Source organism: Nycticebus coucang, chromosome 1 (genome assembly GCF_027406575.1).
Source record: "Nycticebus coucang isolate mNycCou1 chromosome 1, mNycCou1.pri, whole genome shotgun sequence".
Taxonomy (NCBI): Eukaryota; Metazoa; Chordata; class Mammalia; order Primates; family Lorisidae; genus Nycticebus; species Nycticebus coucang.
In genome coordinates this window covers 7,230,602-7,245,526 of record NC_069780.1, presented here as the reverse complement: position 1 = coordinate 7,245,526, position 14,925 = coordinate 7,230,602, and the positions used below count along the sequence as shown (strand labels likewise).

General features: G+C 42.9%; 1 protein-coding gene across 6 annotated transcripts in view; it reads right to left on the bottom strand.

The window, feature by feature from the left end:
- Positions 1-920: 920 nt before the first annotated feature.
- Positions 921-14,925, bottom strand: part of SEPTIN11 (septin 11) — a 96,542-nt gene continuing 82,537 nt past the window's right edge. For 3 of the 6 annotated variants that reach the window (XM_053589366.1, XM_053589678.1, XM_053589595.1), the window contains exons 8-10: positions 13,416-13,548; positions 11,784-11,971; positions 4,465-6,125 (exon numbers count right to left, since the gene is read on the bottom strand). In XM_053589366.1, the coding sequence (XP_053445341.1) occupies positions 6,101-6,125; positions 11,784-11,971; positions 13,416-13,548 (346 nt within the window). In that variant the 3' untranslated portion in view covers positions 4,465-6,100. Of the gene's footprint in view, positions 4,010-4,464; positions 8,320-11,783; positions 11,972-13,415; positions 13,549-14,925 lie in introns of those variants that run through there. The other 3 variants (XM_053589398.1, XM_053589513.1, XM_053589442.1) reach the window with 3 other exon arrangements.

The following is a 14,925-nucleotide window of genomic DNA, read 5'->3' as shown; positions in this document are numbered from 1 at the left end:
TGTTGTAGCTTGCAGCAACTTCAAAGTCTTGGGCTCAAGTGATTCTCTTGCCTCACCCTCCCGTGTAGCTGGGATTACAGGCTCCCGTCACAATGCCTAGCTATTTTTTAGAGGCAGGGTCTTGCTCTTGGCTCAGGCTGGTCTTTTAACTCCTGAGCTCAAGCTATCCACCTGCCTCGGCCTCCCAGAGTGCTAGGATTATAGGCGTGAGCCACCACGCCCAGCCTGGTTTCTCATTTCTTAGAATCAACTTCTTTTGTTAGGCAAGAGGACACTCCAGAACGAAGGGCAACCTTTGGCAAGAATCCACTGAAAAGTGATTGGTGGATAACAGGACTGCTACCTTTTCAGATTATGATCTATTAATATTTTCACCAGACCAGATAGCATAGAAAGGACTTATCTTTTTCCTTATTTCAAACATTTGCTATTTTTGAGATATACAGAGGGACAAGTCCAATTCATGGGGCATGGCTACATCCCTAGCCCCTAGTGTAGGCCTGGTGCTATATAAAGTATTTGGAAAGACAGGAGGGGTGGGGAAGGTGGATGGTTGGATGTGGAAAAAAGTTGAGCTAGAATCACAACTCTTCAGAGTTGTAAAAACACTGTGCAAAGACTGCACAGGTTAAGCCCAGCTCCTTATGGAATGTTATTGTGCTCCCCCCACACAGACACATTTGTTCTTTTATGGGACAGGGACTTCGTTATAATAGTCTGTCTCCCCCAATCTAGGTGCCATAATATTTAAAGTTTCCACAGTGGACTGAAAGGCCATTTGACTCATGGCCCCGCAAGTCACTTATTTGGGGCAGATGTGAAATCTGTACCGCACGGCATTCCACTGACAGCCAGAAGGTCTCATTTATCAACAGCTGCTAGTCAGGAACAGCAAGGTTGGAAAGGGAGGTGAGTGAACATTAAGGGGGAACAGGCTTCTCAAATTAACACATGCAGTCCCTTAACCAGCCATGGGTATGCCAGTTGCTTGCTAGAGATTTATCTGAAAACCAGATGGCATCCATCACAGGGACAAGAGACCATGGTCTGAAGAATTCAACACAAGGATTTTCAGAATGAGCCACATTCTCATCACTGTCAGTCACAGGTGGAAATATAAGTCATCTACGAAGTGAAAGGTTTTGTGTAGAAAGGTCATCTAAAGATAGTGAAAATTACATAGTTTTCCAGTAGGGCCAATAGTAGGCAAAAAAATAAAGAAGTTTCATTTGTTAAGTACAGGTGATGGGGAAGAAAAATTTGGTCAAGCACATTGGGATGAGGATGTGTTTTTATCTGTCTCAGCTCAGCCACACGTTGGGATAAGAACCTGTGAGTAGCCAGCACATGCTGATGGAGAAAGTTGGATCACTCCTTTATACGTATGCTGTGCTAACCTCGAGTAGACCATCTACACTACACTCATGTAAGAAGGCAAAGTCTGTAACTGAAATCAAGTAATTTTTCAAAAAAGAATGAATAAAAAGCCCATTACCAATGAAAATAGATTCAGATGGCCCAAATCGCCCTGCTTTGCTTTTCCATAATCTCGTTTGAGATAGGCCATTAATTTTTATTATTGCTGATAATATCCCTGAATGGTTTCACATCCCTTAGTCGGTCAGCCAGGAGAACTTTGAAGAATCTACTAGTTCCATCAACACTTGAGAAAAAGAACTACCTCAGTACAAAGCTAGATCAAGGTCGTCTATCTGAGGAGGAATGGCCAGGCACTTGGCCAGAGGTGTCCATGACCAGCTCTCCCTAGGTACCTGAACTAATGTTAACCTACTTACACTAGCTCACCCCCCACCCCATTTAGATGATTACTATTACACTTCCTCTAACTTGGAGGCTAAAATAAGGGGTGGAGTGGGAGGGAAGGTAATCACAGTAAACAGCAGACTATGCATTTCTTACTTAAAAAATACTGCCTAATTTTATTTTACAATATTGCTCAAAAAATATCTTTACAACCTGATGCAGAACTTTTTTAAAAATAGGATAAAGTTGATAATAAAAATAAGGTGCTTTAGAGCAAATCCAATTGACTTAGTGATGACAGTGGTCTCACCTGATGTTTAACTTGCAGAACTGATACTGTCAGGCTCGGGGCCAGTTAGAGTTGGCATCCCTCTCCCTTCCTACTGGTGACATCCCTAGCACACTTCTGTCCTTACAGATTATAGTGTAGTATGAAGGGGATGGCTTTTGACTCTGTTGTGATCATTTAATGGCTCAAATGAATCTGACTTTACTTACATTTAGTAATAGTTTCTAAGTAAAGCTGCTTGCCAGCTTGTTCATCCAATTGCTCTAAGTTACTTCTTTCTGGGAATCAAATGATTCGAGGAAGGGACTTCCGTCCAGAAGCACAGGCTACCGTCCTTATGAAGGAACACTGCTGAGGATTTTGGACAAATATAATTCATTCCACCAATAATATTTCATGACCTACCATCTGTGGGGCTGAAAAATGAAGATAGAAATAAGCAAATCCATAAACAAACAATGAAATTAAAAGGTAACTTAAAATGTCTATGCTCTAACAATAGATATGAATTTGAAAACTGCCCCTAAGAGGTGACTTCTAATAAAATAATCTAGCTCTGAATCTGACATGTCACAAAAGGGTCAGCATCAGAGACCAGAGGCACATTCAGCCGGCAGAAGCGTGTGCTTGGATGTGGGTGTGTTTTTAGTGGTACGAATGCTTTGATTCCTTAGCAGGGTTTTTGCAGATATCGTGGAGAGCTACCCAGGAGACTCTGAGAAGACAATGTGAGTGTCCATGGTGGTGTCATCTGGGGCAGGATATGGACTTGTTTGTGGGTCATTTTCATGGTCCAAGACCAAGACTATAGTCTTGGTAACCTGTGGACACAAGGTATTGTTTCACAAATAAATGAAAAGGCAGGGATGGGCCAGTAAATTATCTTAAGGTACCTTTAAATAGAAATTGAGCCCCAGAGGCAGAAAAGTCATCTACCCAACACCAGCACATTTTATATATGGTTAAGACTTGGAGTCCAAACCCCAGTAACAAAACAGGGATGTTTTTGGTTGTATCCAAGATGAGGAGAACACACTAAACAGAATTTTGTGATGTAAATTTCCCCTCGAAGTGAGCTTAAAACTGGCATAATTTTGATACCAAAAGCAAGTCTGAATAACCAATACAAAAAACAGAAAGGGAATTTTTTTTTCCAAAACAGAATTCCAAATTCAAAACAACTTATATAAGGGATGCAGGTAACAGAAAAAGAGTCAAATAAAACAACAATGGTTCCTGAATTAAAAGGAAGGATGCCCACTTCTCAAGAGTTAGATGGTCAGCTGAAAAATAAAAACATTGTATCAGTAGAACACTTCAAAGAAAAAAATTGCAGCCATCTCTGTACATGCAATATCAAATGTTAAAAAAAAAAAAAAAAACCCAAACACCAAAACAACCCACAAAGCTAACAAAAGGAAGGAAAATGTTGCCCCGATCTCAGGACCTGCTGACGGTTGAGGATCCCGATTGGGCGGTTCTGAGTGTCGCTCATGGGCCAGAGGATGGGAGTTACCGTGAGATCAAGGTTGTGGGCCCCAGAGGTGGTGGCCTCAGGTTAGGGTACATCTGTCTTCAGTCCATGAGATCTTGGATCAGCAGCTTCAAGAACATGACAGATAAGCAAGAGGATCCCAGTACAAGACCTTGGGGTCTTGGCCCAAGTTCTCTGTTTCAATTTCCTTTTTCCTTTTAATTAATACTATTAAATATTATTATTTTTGGTAGTAATAAGTCACTTCAGTATCCACTCTGGCTAGTGGTTTGTAAACAGACGTTGACAAATACAAACAGCAGTGCAATATTTAACCCAGACTTTAAAGAATAGGAGGCGACGGTGGAAATGAGGTAACTCTTCCCCAACACGTGTGAACAGACAGCTCCTGCTCTTCCAATGCTCTATGTCCATTAGGAGAGAGTAGGGCTTGTCAACAGGATGGTTACATAAAGAAGAAGCTACAGAAGAGAAAAAAGAAAGGTTCAGATTCAAATTTGATTCTTAAAGGCTTAAAAAAGAAAAAAAAAGGAGCTTCTCTACAACAAACTGTAAAGGAACAGAGGTGTGTCAATTAAAGCGATGACTTCATTGAGAACAGCTAGAGGGTGAGCGGCATTGGCCTTGACACCAGAGGCTGGGAAGAAAAGGATGCCTCAGTTGGGCACCAAAGCACGCAGATCAGCAGGGCGGACAGGGACAGGATGGGAGAGGGCGGTTGAGATGGTATGTGACAGACAGGACACCAGGTGGCAGCTATCTTGGAGTTGGTTCGCCCAAATGGCAGCATCTGAAGTCCACTGCACGAGGCAAGAAAGCTGAGGACTCTGCCATTCCTACATGTTTTATCTAATAAGCACGTGGACATACGCATGTCAAGCAGCGACTAAAGAACTCACAAAAGGGCACACAAAACAATGTTTGGGTAAAAATATATTTTCCCCGCTTTACGTCTTGGCACTAGTGATATATGCATAGGTTACCTGTCCACCACTCTCCTACCTTAACAGATTCCAAATAACCAAGCATGTTACTGATTACTTTCATATTTGAAAAAATGGTATACTTCACATCAATACAATTACATTAGTTTTTTAAAAAAGACAAAATATCTAACATGCAGCTTACATATGACAATTCTTCATTAACATTGAAAGTGGATTACACAACAGTTTTAGAAAACACATCAGTTATTTTCAAACAACAAAATGACAAGGCTCTACAACTACGGTTTAAGGCATATCAGCATATTTTAAAATTAAGAAATAGACAAAGTTCTAATGCTGTTCACAGCTTAATTTTTCAATTTATTCAAAAAATTCCCTTCATACCTACACACAAACTAGATAGACTTTGTAGGTTATAATTCCCGCTAAAGAGTCATCACTTATTGTGTCCTGTCAGTGGAACCAGGATTTTTGGAAGCTGAGACTTGACAATTCCAGACACTTGGAAATGGCAAAGCAAAGGGATCTGAATGGACACTTTTGGTGGGACCACAGAGACAGTGTGATGTACGTCAGGGACAGCTGGGAAACCTGTGAAACACTTATGGGTATGTGAGGAAAGCAAAGAAGTCCAGCCTTCATGAGGGCACACGACATGAGGAACAAGTGTCACAGCTGGTCAGTTACAAAGCAGAGGAGGAAGGGAAGAACCTGTGTCCGACATTACATTAATCCCGCTGGTTGAGGTGCCCTTTTTGGGTAGAACCTTTACCAGTTAACAAAGAATCTAATCTGGGAAAGTAAATTGCCAATAAATTCTTATAAATGCTTTTCCATCACATCCTACGGCACAGACAAGTGTTGTGGGCATCTAAAGCCCAGAAGCAAGATGGTCATTATGTTTGAACAAAAGATGTGGGAGAAAGCCAGCTAGAGCCATCTTCCTGGCCCCACAAAAAGAGCTGACCACTGCCAGCAGTTAGCACCGGGGAGGGACCATCGAACTAAGATCAAAAAGTGAAGTGGTCATAAAGGCAGCGCAGCATCAGAGTTTTTCCCTCTTAGACCCTCCCTGCGGAAGGCAGTGGTCTCTCATTCTAGCCTGATTTATCTTGCCAGAACCAAGGCCCCTCTGAAATCACCAATGAGGCCCATGGATGCTGTGTAGAGCACGGGTGGAGATTAGTAATTTCTGACTTCCACATTGAGATCAAGAAGTTGAATTGATATGGTTCTTGTGGGGGAAAAAAATCAGAAATGAGGCTGTTTAAAATGTATTTAGTTGTTGGGCAGCGCCTGTGGCTCAAGGAGTAGGACCCCGGCCCCATATACCAGAGGTGGCGGTTTCAAACCCGGCCCTGGCCAAAATTGGAAAAAAAAAAGATAAAATGTATTTAGTTGTTTAGCATATTTTTAACAACAACAAAAAGGCAACTCCAACCATTACTCTCTACCCCCCTCTAATGAAAGAGAAAGAAAAAAAAATCCATCCATCCCATTTGTTTTCTCTAATTTTAGAAAGTCAGAAAGCTCTCAAAGGTTTCTTACTACTGTACTTACATGCAAAGGCGGGAAAGCACATCCAATTAGATTGGAGGGGATCATTTATTCCGTGCAGAGCCAAGGACTACTGTGAAAAAAGGTACAGATACAGGAAGAAAAAGGAAGAGCGGCAGTAACAAACTAACAGGGCTGGGAGCAGGGGTGGGAAAAAAACCAACCAACTTGTGTATGTTTCTTTTGACGCTTTATTCCCTGACTCTCTATCTAGTTTATTTTGCTGTGAAAAATTTAATACATATAAAAAAGCAATCAACAATCTTGGAATCAAAAAGTCAGCTGGATGCCTTTCATTGTTAGGCCCATTTTTAAAAGGTTTTAGTGATGTCAAGGAACAGAATTTAAAAGTGTACTTTCCGTTACAAGCCACAAAAACGCTCACACAAACAGTGGTTGGAACAAGCATACAGCACAAATATTCAAGCTTTTGTCTGGTGCATAGCATATGAACAAACTCAGCCCATGGTTAGAATCAGCATGTCGGCTAACATTTGGCTGCTCCACACACAGCTTCAGATTAGATTACCAAAAAAGGGGCAAAAACAAAAATATTGGTCCAGTAGCTCCTACACTAAAAATCACCACCACTGCTGCTGTTTCTTTTTGCAGTTTCTGTTCTAGCTTACTTTGGGCTTTGATGAAACTGGTCTTCCCTAACCCTTCCTTCCTCTAAGGAGAGTTGAGGACAAAAAGGAAAAAAAAAATCTTTGTTGGAATCAAATAGAGAAGTATTAATTTAAAAAAAAAAATGTGTCAGGGGCGGTGCGACACATCCTACCCCATTTACTTATCCTACCACTAGCGAAGGCCAGAAGGAAAACACAGAGGGGAAGTGGGTTCCTGGGAAATGTGAACCTTTCAAGTAAGAGACAGGAGGCTATAGTCAAGCGAGCTGGGAGGAGCTTGTTAGCGGAGGAGAAAAAACAAACAGATGGAAGGATAAGCATCAGAAAGGAATAGCACAGAAAAGAGATTAAAAACGTCCTTTTCCATACAAATTAAGCCTATAGCCCAAGGGCTGGCATGGAGGTTAGTCCTAAGACGGAGCTAGGCATGGTGAGGGTAAAGGTATGGAAAATTCCTTCGAGACAACTGGATTTGAAACTCCAGATGTTTGGTTTCTTCTTTTTTATTGTCAAATATTGAAAGGAGACTAAATAAGAAAGTTGGATGTGAAAAATTTCTACTTTCTTGACTCACCGGTTATCCTCCCCATTTCCATGTTAAATCGACAAGGTCCCTTCAAATCTGAGCTGCAGACAATAAAGTTTACAGCGAATTTTGTATTTGAAGGATTTGTGCAAATTTTCTGCTCATGATTAGTGAAACACTTCATTAGCAATACTGTTAGCCTGGAATCAGTCATTAGGCCCTCCCGTCAGCCCAGTGCGAGCAAATTTAGATGTGATTGTTAAACAATCCTTATTTCAAATAGGAAATAGTTTGTAGAATGCCCATTATCCTTAGTAGAAGATTCTTCTACTAAAGACTGTTGTATGTTCACACCTGTGAGATCTCTGTCTGTGAGGGGATCAAGGACACGCCAGTAAACGTGCACTGATCACGGTTTTCTGTGTCAGGCCAGGCCACCCCACTCGGCCAGTACGGGAAGGGAGGTGTTCAGACGTAGCTTCGAGCTATAAGAGGAGACAGTCTGAACAGACCCGCAGTCTCAGGCCAAATGATGTTACTGATTAAAACGAAAACTTCATGCGAGTATAAAAGTCATATTCAGTGCTCACCCACCGTTCTGTCTACTACGGACACATCTACCTGGCTTTGGGACCAGTGGGGAGAAAAGACAGTGAGTTTAGGGACTGTGCGATCATGGAGATGAAATCAAGGAAGTACAAGCTGTTGTCATGGCTACTCGAGTTTTAGTTCAGCTGCTGAGGCGGTCACAAGCTTTCAGGTCGGACGTACGGGTGGCGGTCTACCCCACTCTCCTCAGTCCAAAGCGACACACAAGTGACAGGCCTGCTTCCCGCTGCCATTCGGAACAGGCCTTACAGGCAAATCTTTTACTTTCCAGAAACAAAGTCCAGCTGCACAGAGCTTTTGCTGTTATTCCCTTGTTCTAGCATTTTCTACCACCCAACAACATTCAGCCAAATGAGTTAATAGTTATTGGTGTTGGGGAAGGGTAAAAAAAATAAAACAAAAAATAAAAATAAAGGACACAGATGGCAGAGATACAATATTACTGCAAAAGCAGGTGAATGCGGGAACATCCTTGGCTTGCCAGGCTTTATGTGAAGCTTGCACTGCAAGTTAAAAAACAAAACAAAAAAGTTAGAAATAATAATAAATAAAAAAGAAAGGAAAATTAGGAGCGCCAGCACCAGCATTCGGTGATGGTGAGTGCTCATGCAATGATTATGGAACTGACAAATTAAAACCAAAAATTTGAGTAGGCTATTCCACGTGACAAGCAGAAGCAACATTTTAATACTGAATTAAGAACACATAGTTAGTTTCCATTTGTAATTAAGAATTCACAAGTGACTTCTTGAAACCATTGCATGTTCTCGTGAAAAGATTTAGTGTTTGGTTCTTGTTTTCTCAAATAACACTAAACCAGGATCAATTAGGATCAGTCAGTCCTCCACTTCTAAGCTGCTAAAGGAGTCAGAGAATAAATACACAACAAATGCCTTTGTACACACTGACTCGAAGAAAAGGGCTCAAGTCGCTTGGGGACTGGAATGTCCTACATTTGCAGTGGATGGAGGACATGCTATTAATCTAGTTGGGAAGGGGGGAAGGACAATCATGATATGGTTCCAGCTAGAGCAATGCCAGGAGCTTTCCCCTCTTTTAGATATGAAGCAATGCCAAGCCCAAGACAACATGTCTAATTTTAGGCAAATCCAAAACATACAACTTTATTCTTAAGCTAGAATTTTTTTAAATTTTTTTTAAATTGTTTTTTTTAGTGATGAGTGGATGCTTATTTAAACTGCCGTTATTAGATGTCAGGTACAATTTTAAAACTTCATTTTAAGATAGATGCATCTTAACCCGTAAGTACCTGTTGGCAACTGTGCAGAGTTTTCAGAAAAGATGAACACTGTCCCCTGACCGACTTACCCTCGGGCAGTCCCACCACTGCGGTGTAGCCACCAGCATGGAAAGTGACTTGGTGGCCAGAGATGTCAGAAGGTGGGGTCCAGCTAAGGGCAGTGCCAGGGTTAGTTCTACTTGGCCTGCAATCTTAGAAAATGTTATGTACTCTCAAGCCTCTACAGGTCAAAGAGAAGTGTAAAGCCTTACCTATGTTAAAAAAAAGGGGTGTGTCGTTAGAATAGAAAAAAGAGAATTTGAAACTATTAGAAAAACTAAGTTAAGCTCTGAGGTGGAAACACAGCAGGTAAATAAATAAGCATCTTTGTTTTTCATTTTCTACCCAGAACAAAGCCAGCTCCCAAGTGCCAGCTCCTGCGTCTGCCCCAGCGATGCTGGGAAGAAGTCCTCCTGTCACCCCGGTTACTGCCTTTCTGTGGTCCTCTCTAACCAAAACTCCTGCTGCCACTGGAAGTTAGAGGTGTGACTTTTTTTTTACTTTGACACTTCAGGCCTCCAATTGGCAGTTGCTTTCACTGTTCAAATGGGAAAGTGTGGAAAAGGGTAAGAACCTTAAAAACGTAACACAAAAACATGTCCCATTGTTAGGCACAAAACCTGGTGACAACTGGGAACCAAATTAAGTCTAATGTCCTTAAAAATAAATGAGAATATACAAATAAGGCTAAAATAGAATTCACACAGGCTTCACATAAACTTTAAAAGCATGACATGGGTAAGGCCCCAGAATGGGAAGGAACTAAACTCCTGCACTCAGAACGGCACGGAAACACCTTTCTACACCAGGAAGTCTGCAGCTAAGACTTTTTAAAATGGAGGCACAAGACTGCTCAGTCTTGGAATTTTTATTGCTTAAAGGCACATCTAGTATACACGAAATGCTCTTCTAACATTGCTGGTCTTTTATAAACAGTTTTAGTTTTAAAACTTGTACCTTGACACACTTTAGTGCTTCAGGGTAAGAAAAACTTGACTTTGGGTTTCCTAAGTTTGAGTCAGCAGCTTTTTCTCTTTCATTTGTGCCTATAGAAATACATGCACACGCGTACACACACACACACGCACATGCATACACACACAGACACAGCCCTATGTCTATCTTGAGTTAATTGTGGCCCCACTGGGGTATGGTCCAAATGCCTTTGTCTTCACTGGAAGCGTCACTGTCTCTCAGTATCCGCATGGGAACCATCATAAGTAGTGCTCCCAACATGAATACCGCAGAGGGTTTCCCCGACCTGGATGATAATCTAGGCAGTTGTCACCCTCAGAATTAATCCAGGATAACTACATTTGGGGCCCTTTGACTCCTATGGTCACTTGGATCTGTCTGTCCCAAACCCACTTAAAGTCGCGCCTCACCTACACCAACCACTTCTAACATGCCCACTCCCTTGCTCTTGTGACACACTCCTGCTGTCTCCGAGCTCAGTGTCAGAGTTTGTCAAGCGACTTAACACCCTCCGAGCGCATCCTGGCAGCAGTGCCTTCTGGTTTCTACTGCAGGCCACCAAATGAGATCCCCTGGGGGTGACTGACCACGTGTTAGCCAAGTCTAGGTGGACAGAGCACTGTCCTCACTTGTCCACATGACACGGCTTAATTACTGTGCAGATATCCAGTCTATACACTGTGTTTTTAGACAATGTAATTCTTGGTCTGCTTGAGTACCACATGTTTGTTACTGACTTAATTGTCAGCTTTTCCCCGGAACCCTGGCACCTAAGGATAAAGAACGAGGGTCCTGGAACGCTCTGTAGCTGCCCCGTGAGCACCAGACAGTAGACAAGGGGAGGCTGTGGCTTCGGTGGCCTTCCACGGGGCCACCACAAAGCTTCTCCTCAGAGGTGGCCTCAGCCCTGGGCTACAGTCACGCCCACGGCGACCGTCATGAGGCCGCTCTCCCTGATCCTTACGGTGACTCAAAGGACAGCAGCAACTCACGGGAGAATTTCAAGGACGGCCCAAACCTCCCGCTGGATTCAGGGAGCTGCTACTGAAGTAGTGAATGAAGCGACCAACTTGAGAACAGAATCTGCCCCCTGGGCATGTTCAGTCAAGGCCCTATTTAAAAGTGTCTTGTGAGTGAGTTTAGTTGTGATTTGAGGGTTGGCAGGGGTGTCTTGACAAGACAGATGTTCTGATTTCATTTCACAATAAAACGATCATCATCTTGTTGCATTTAGAGGGAATTAGTGGCCACTAGCAGCTCCCCCAGACAGCTCATCTTGGGAACAGGTCTCTCCGTGACTGACTCACCAGGCCTCACAACACAGAATAGGAAAATAATTTTAACAATCCTAATCTTAGGGTGCTCTTTAGAACCTCTTAGAACTGTCTCTGGAGGGTTCTGAAGAGAAACAAACCTGTCTTCTTCGAGAATCCTGCCCTGGTGCAGAAGACGCCACTAAGACGGCAGGCGGCACCTGCCCGGAACCGCCCCAGCTCTGGGGTCAAGTTTTATAAATTAAGCTTTGTGTACCCTTTAAAAATACTTTAAAAACCTTCTCATCTTCCCTGCACTGTAGAGAAAATAGTTGCTTTTGTCTTTCTGGTAAAAGACCAGTTTCCAGTCTGTAAATGGAGAAAGGAGACATGTGAGGGAGGGGTGGTGAGAGGCCCGCCAGGCGGGGGCACGGCTTACTTTTTCTTATCCTTGTCTTTCTTGGTTTGCTGCGCCCCAGACTGCTGGGCCTGGGACTGTAGCAGCTGCGCTGCTGCCTTCTTCTTCTGGAAGCTGCTCACCTCCTCCTCGAGCTCCTTCTTCTTGTCTTCCACCTTCTTCTTCTCCTCTTGGTGTGTCCGCTTCAGGAGGTCGAACTTCTCGTGAAGCTGGAGAGAGAATGAGGAGCACAGGTTGGTGAGGAGAATGAATGAATATCTCACCTATGCAAGATTCTTTAGATCTGTCCAAAAAAAAAAAAAATACACATCACGTGGCTGTGTTCACTTTAATTCCAGGTGTGAAGGAACATTTTGGTGACTCCTGGAGGAGCTTAGCTAAGTCTGAGCATCCCTCAGAGTCCTGGGCTCCCTGGACACTGGAACTCCTTGGGTTAGAAATTCCTTGAACACGTTTTCTGATAGTAAGATAAATATTCCTTTAAAAAGCAGAATGAAGAAGATAAAAATTACCTTTGATCTTAACAAAAAAATTTCACTATATATAAAAAAGTGGTTCTTTATCTCTTTTCTGGCCCTTTTTCAAAACGTATAAAATACATTTAGAGATTACAGATATATCTGTGTGTGCGTGTACGTATATGTATACACACAGATACAGACTTATTTTAAAGCTAATACATGTATGTGTATACATACATACATATGTGTATTAACTATTTAAATAAGATACGCTGATACATTTCTGGCCCTTGACAAACCGAAGTTAAAAAAATCACAACAGAAAGAAGGGAGGGACAAAGGCAAAAATTCCTACTAGGCAATACTAGATTTTTACCCAGATTTTTACTTGATTCTTATAGCCACAGCAAATAAGCCTCACCTTTCCTTTCTCTACTGTAAAACCACCTTGGGTGCTTGGCTATCTAAATAGCCTCTAAGTTACAGTAGTTTTTATGAAGATAAAATAATGAGAAAATTACCTAGATAATTTCAATTAGAAATGTATTGAGCTTCGGGTCAAACTCATGAGATACTTATTACCCACCAGCAAAAGTGGACCATCACAGGCGCGCGCACCTGCACACCCCCACACACTCAGATACAACGGGCCAGGGCTATCATAGAAACACACAAACTTCTAGGAAGCAGTTCCTCTGCCCTGAGCACCTAGCCTGAGGTGGGGTCACAGGGCCCCGGGCACAGGGAGTGTGGACCCAGCGAAGGAGCCGCAGGTGACACGCTGAGCCCGGGCTTCGCTCAGAACATCTGCCAGACAGCACCTCAGGGCCCCTCCGCTGTCGGGTTCATGGAGGTGTCTGGTGGACTAAACTAGTAACAGTAGTAACAGGCCCAGAATCCCAAATCTCACATTTCAAGACTTGTAAATTGAGGACACAGAGCTACAAAGACCATGTGATCAGTTGTGGGGCCCTAAGATCTAGTTTTAGTCTCCGTTCTGCTAACTATATGCCTACAAAAATGGCTTAACCTCTATGACCCTGTTTGTCATCTGTAAAATGGGGATAAAACAACTGACTCGTTTTTCTTGTGGGGGTGGTATGTCACTTGTGATAACCTGACCTTATGAAGTTCTGTGACATAAAAACACCCTTCTGTGTTTCTTTCCCTGGAGGGTGAACAGAGGACTCACTTCTTTCTCTGCCTCTTTAAGTTCGGCTTCTTTCTCCTTTACTCTCATAACGAACATTTGCCTCATTTCCTCTTCTTTCTTCTGCAGCTCTCCGAGGAATTCGTTTCGTTTTGCTTCGTATGTCTCCTGAAGGCTATTCAAAATCCACAAACCAAGGGCAGAGTCATGAACTCGTACGATAAGAAATTTCGGTTCATATAATTCTGTCTACTGAAAGGCCGTCGCTTGCCATATTAAAGCACAAATAAAATGACAGTGTTTTGTTTTTAGTTAATGCCGTGATCACAAAGTCAAGTGCATCATGAACAAGAAACGAGGCAGTGAAATGTGTGTCTCTGACAAGCCACGTTTTAGCTCACACATATGTACACAAGGCAGAGATTTAGAATTTCAGAAGAGGGAGGTGGCGGGGGAGAGATAAAGAGGCAGACGAGGAGTCACACGGAGCCAGGGTTGACTTCCAGCCACACCAAAAACTGATCGGGGGAGGCGCAAACCTCCCTGAGCCCCCAGTGTGGACACACAATAGCACTTACCCTTGGGGACACGAGAATGAAGTGGGGGAAAGCTCTGAGGCAGGAATCAGTATTCAGGAAGCCCTGCCTGTCCCCACTCACCCCCCTCCAGCCTCCACTCCAGAAGACAGACTTGGTGGACTAACACAAGAGGTAATGACAGAAAACTGCTACTTATCAAGTTGTACCACTAACTGTAAGTAAAATGGGGAGGAGCCTTATTTTTATTATTTTTTTTTCTGAGATAGAATCTTTCTTTGTGCCCTCGGTAGAGTACCATGGCCTCACTCTAGCTCACAGCAACCTCAAACTCTTAGGCTCAAGCGATCCTCCAGCCTCAGTCTCCCATGTAGCTGGGACTACAAGCACCCACAACAACACCTAGTTTTTTTATTTTTAGTAGAGACAGGGTCTCGCTGTTGCTCAGGCTGGTCTCCCACTCAGCTCAGGCAATCTTCCTGGGTTGGCCTCCCAGAGTTCTAGGATTATAGGCGTGAGCCACCATTCCTGGTCTTAATTTTATTTTTAAACCCTATTCTCCTCCAGACTGAACAGAATTTGGGGCCCAGCATGTTACACCGAATGCCACAACTCATCTTTACCTATAAGTCAGAACAAATATATTTACAGAGAAATCATTTTGGTAACACAACTTAAGGAAACATGTTCCCGCCCACACCCACACCCACAGAGAAACATTTGCTGATACTGTACAGGTGCTATTTCTGACTCTCTCTCAGTTTTCGTAGAACAACAGCAGAACAGTTATCTCAGTGTGCAGCATTATCCACCTTCACCCATGGATTAGATTCATCCTGAGTGTATGCTACAGACCACACAGCAGGTGGGGCCACCCCGAGGCATTCACACCTGTCCATGTAGGAAGAGCAGGAAACTCAAGTAGTTACACACATCTCTGATGAACTGAATAATGTAGCATCAGGAAACGTGTTCATGAACCTGGTTTGTGCATCTATAACTATCAGTCTCCTGCC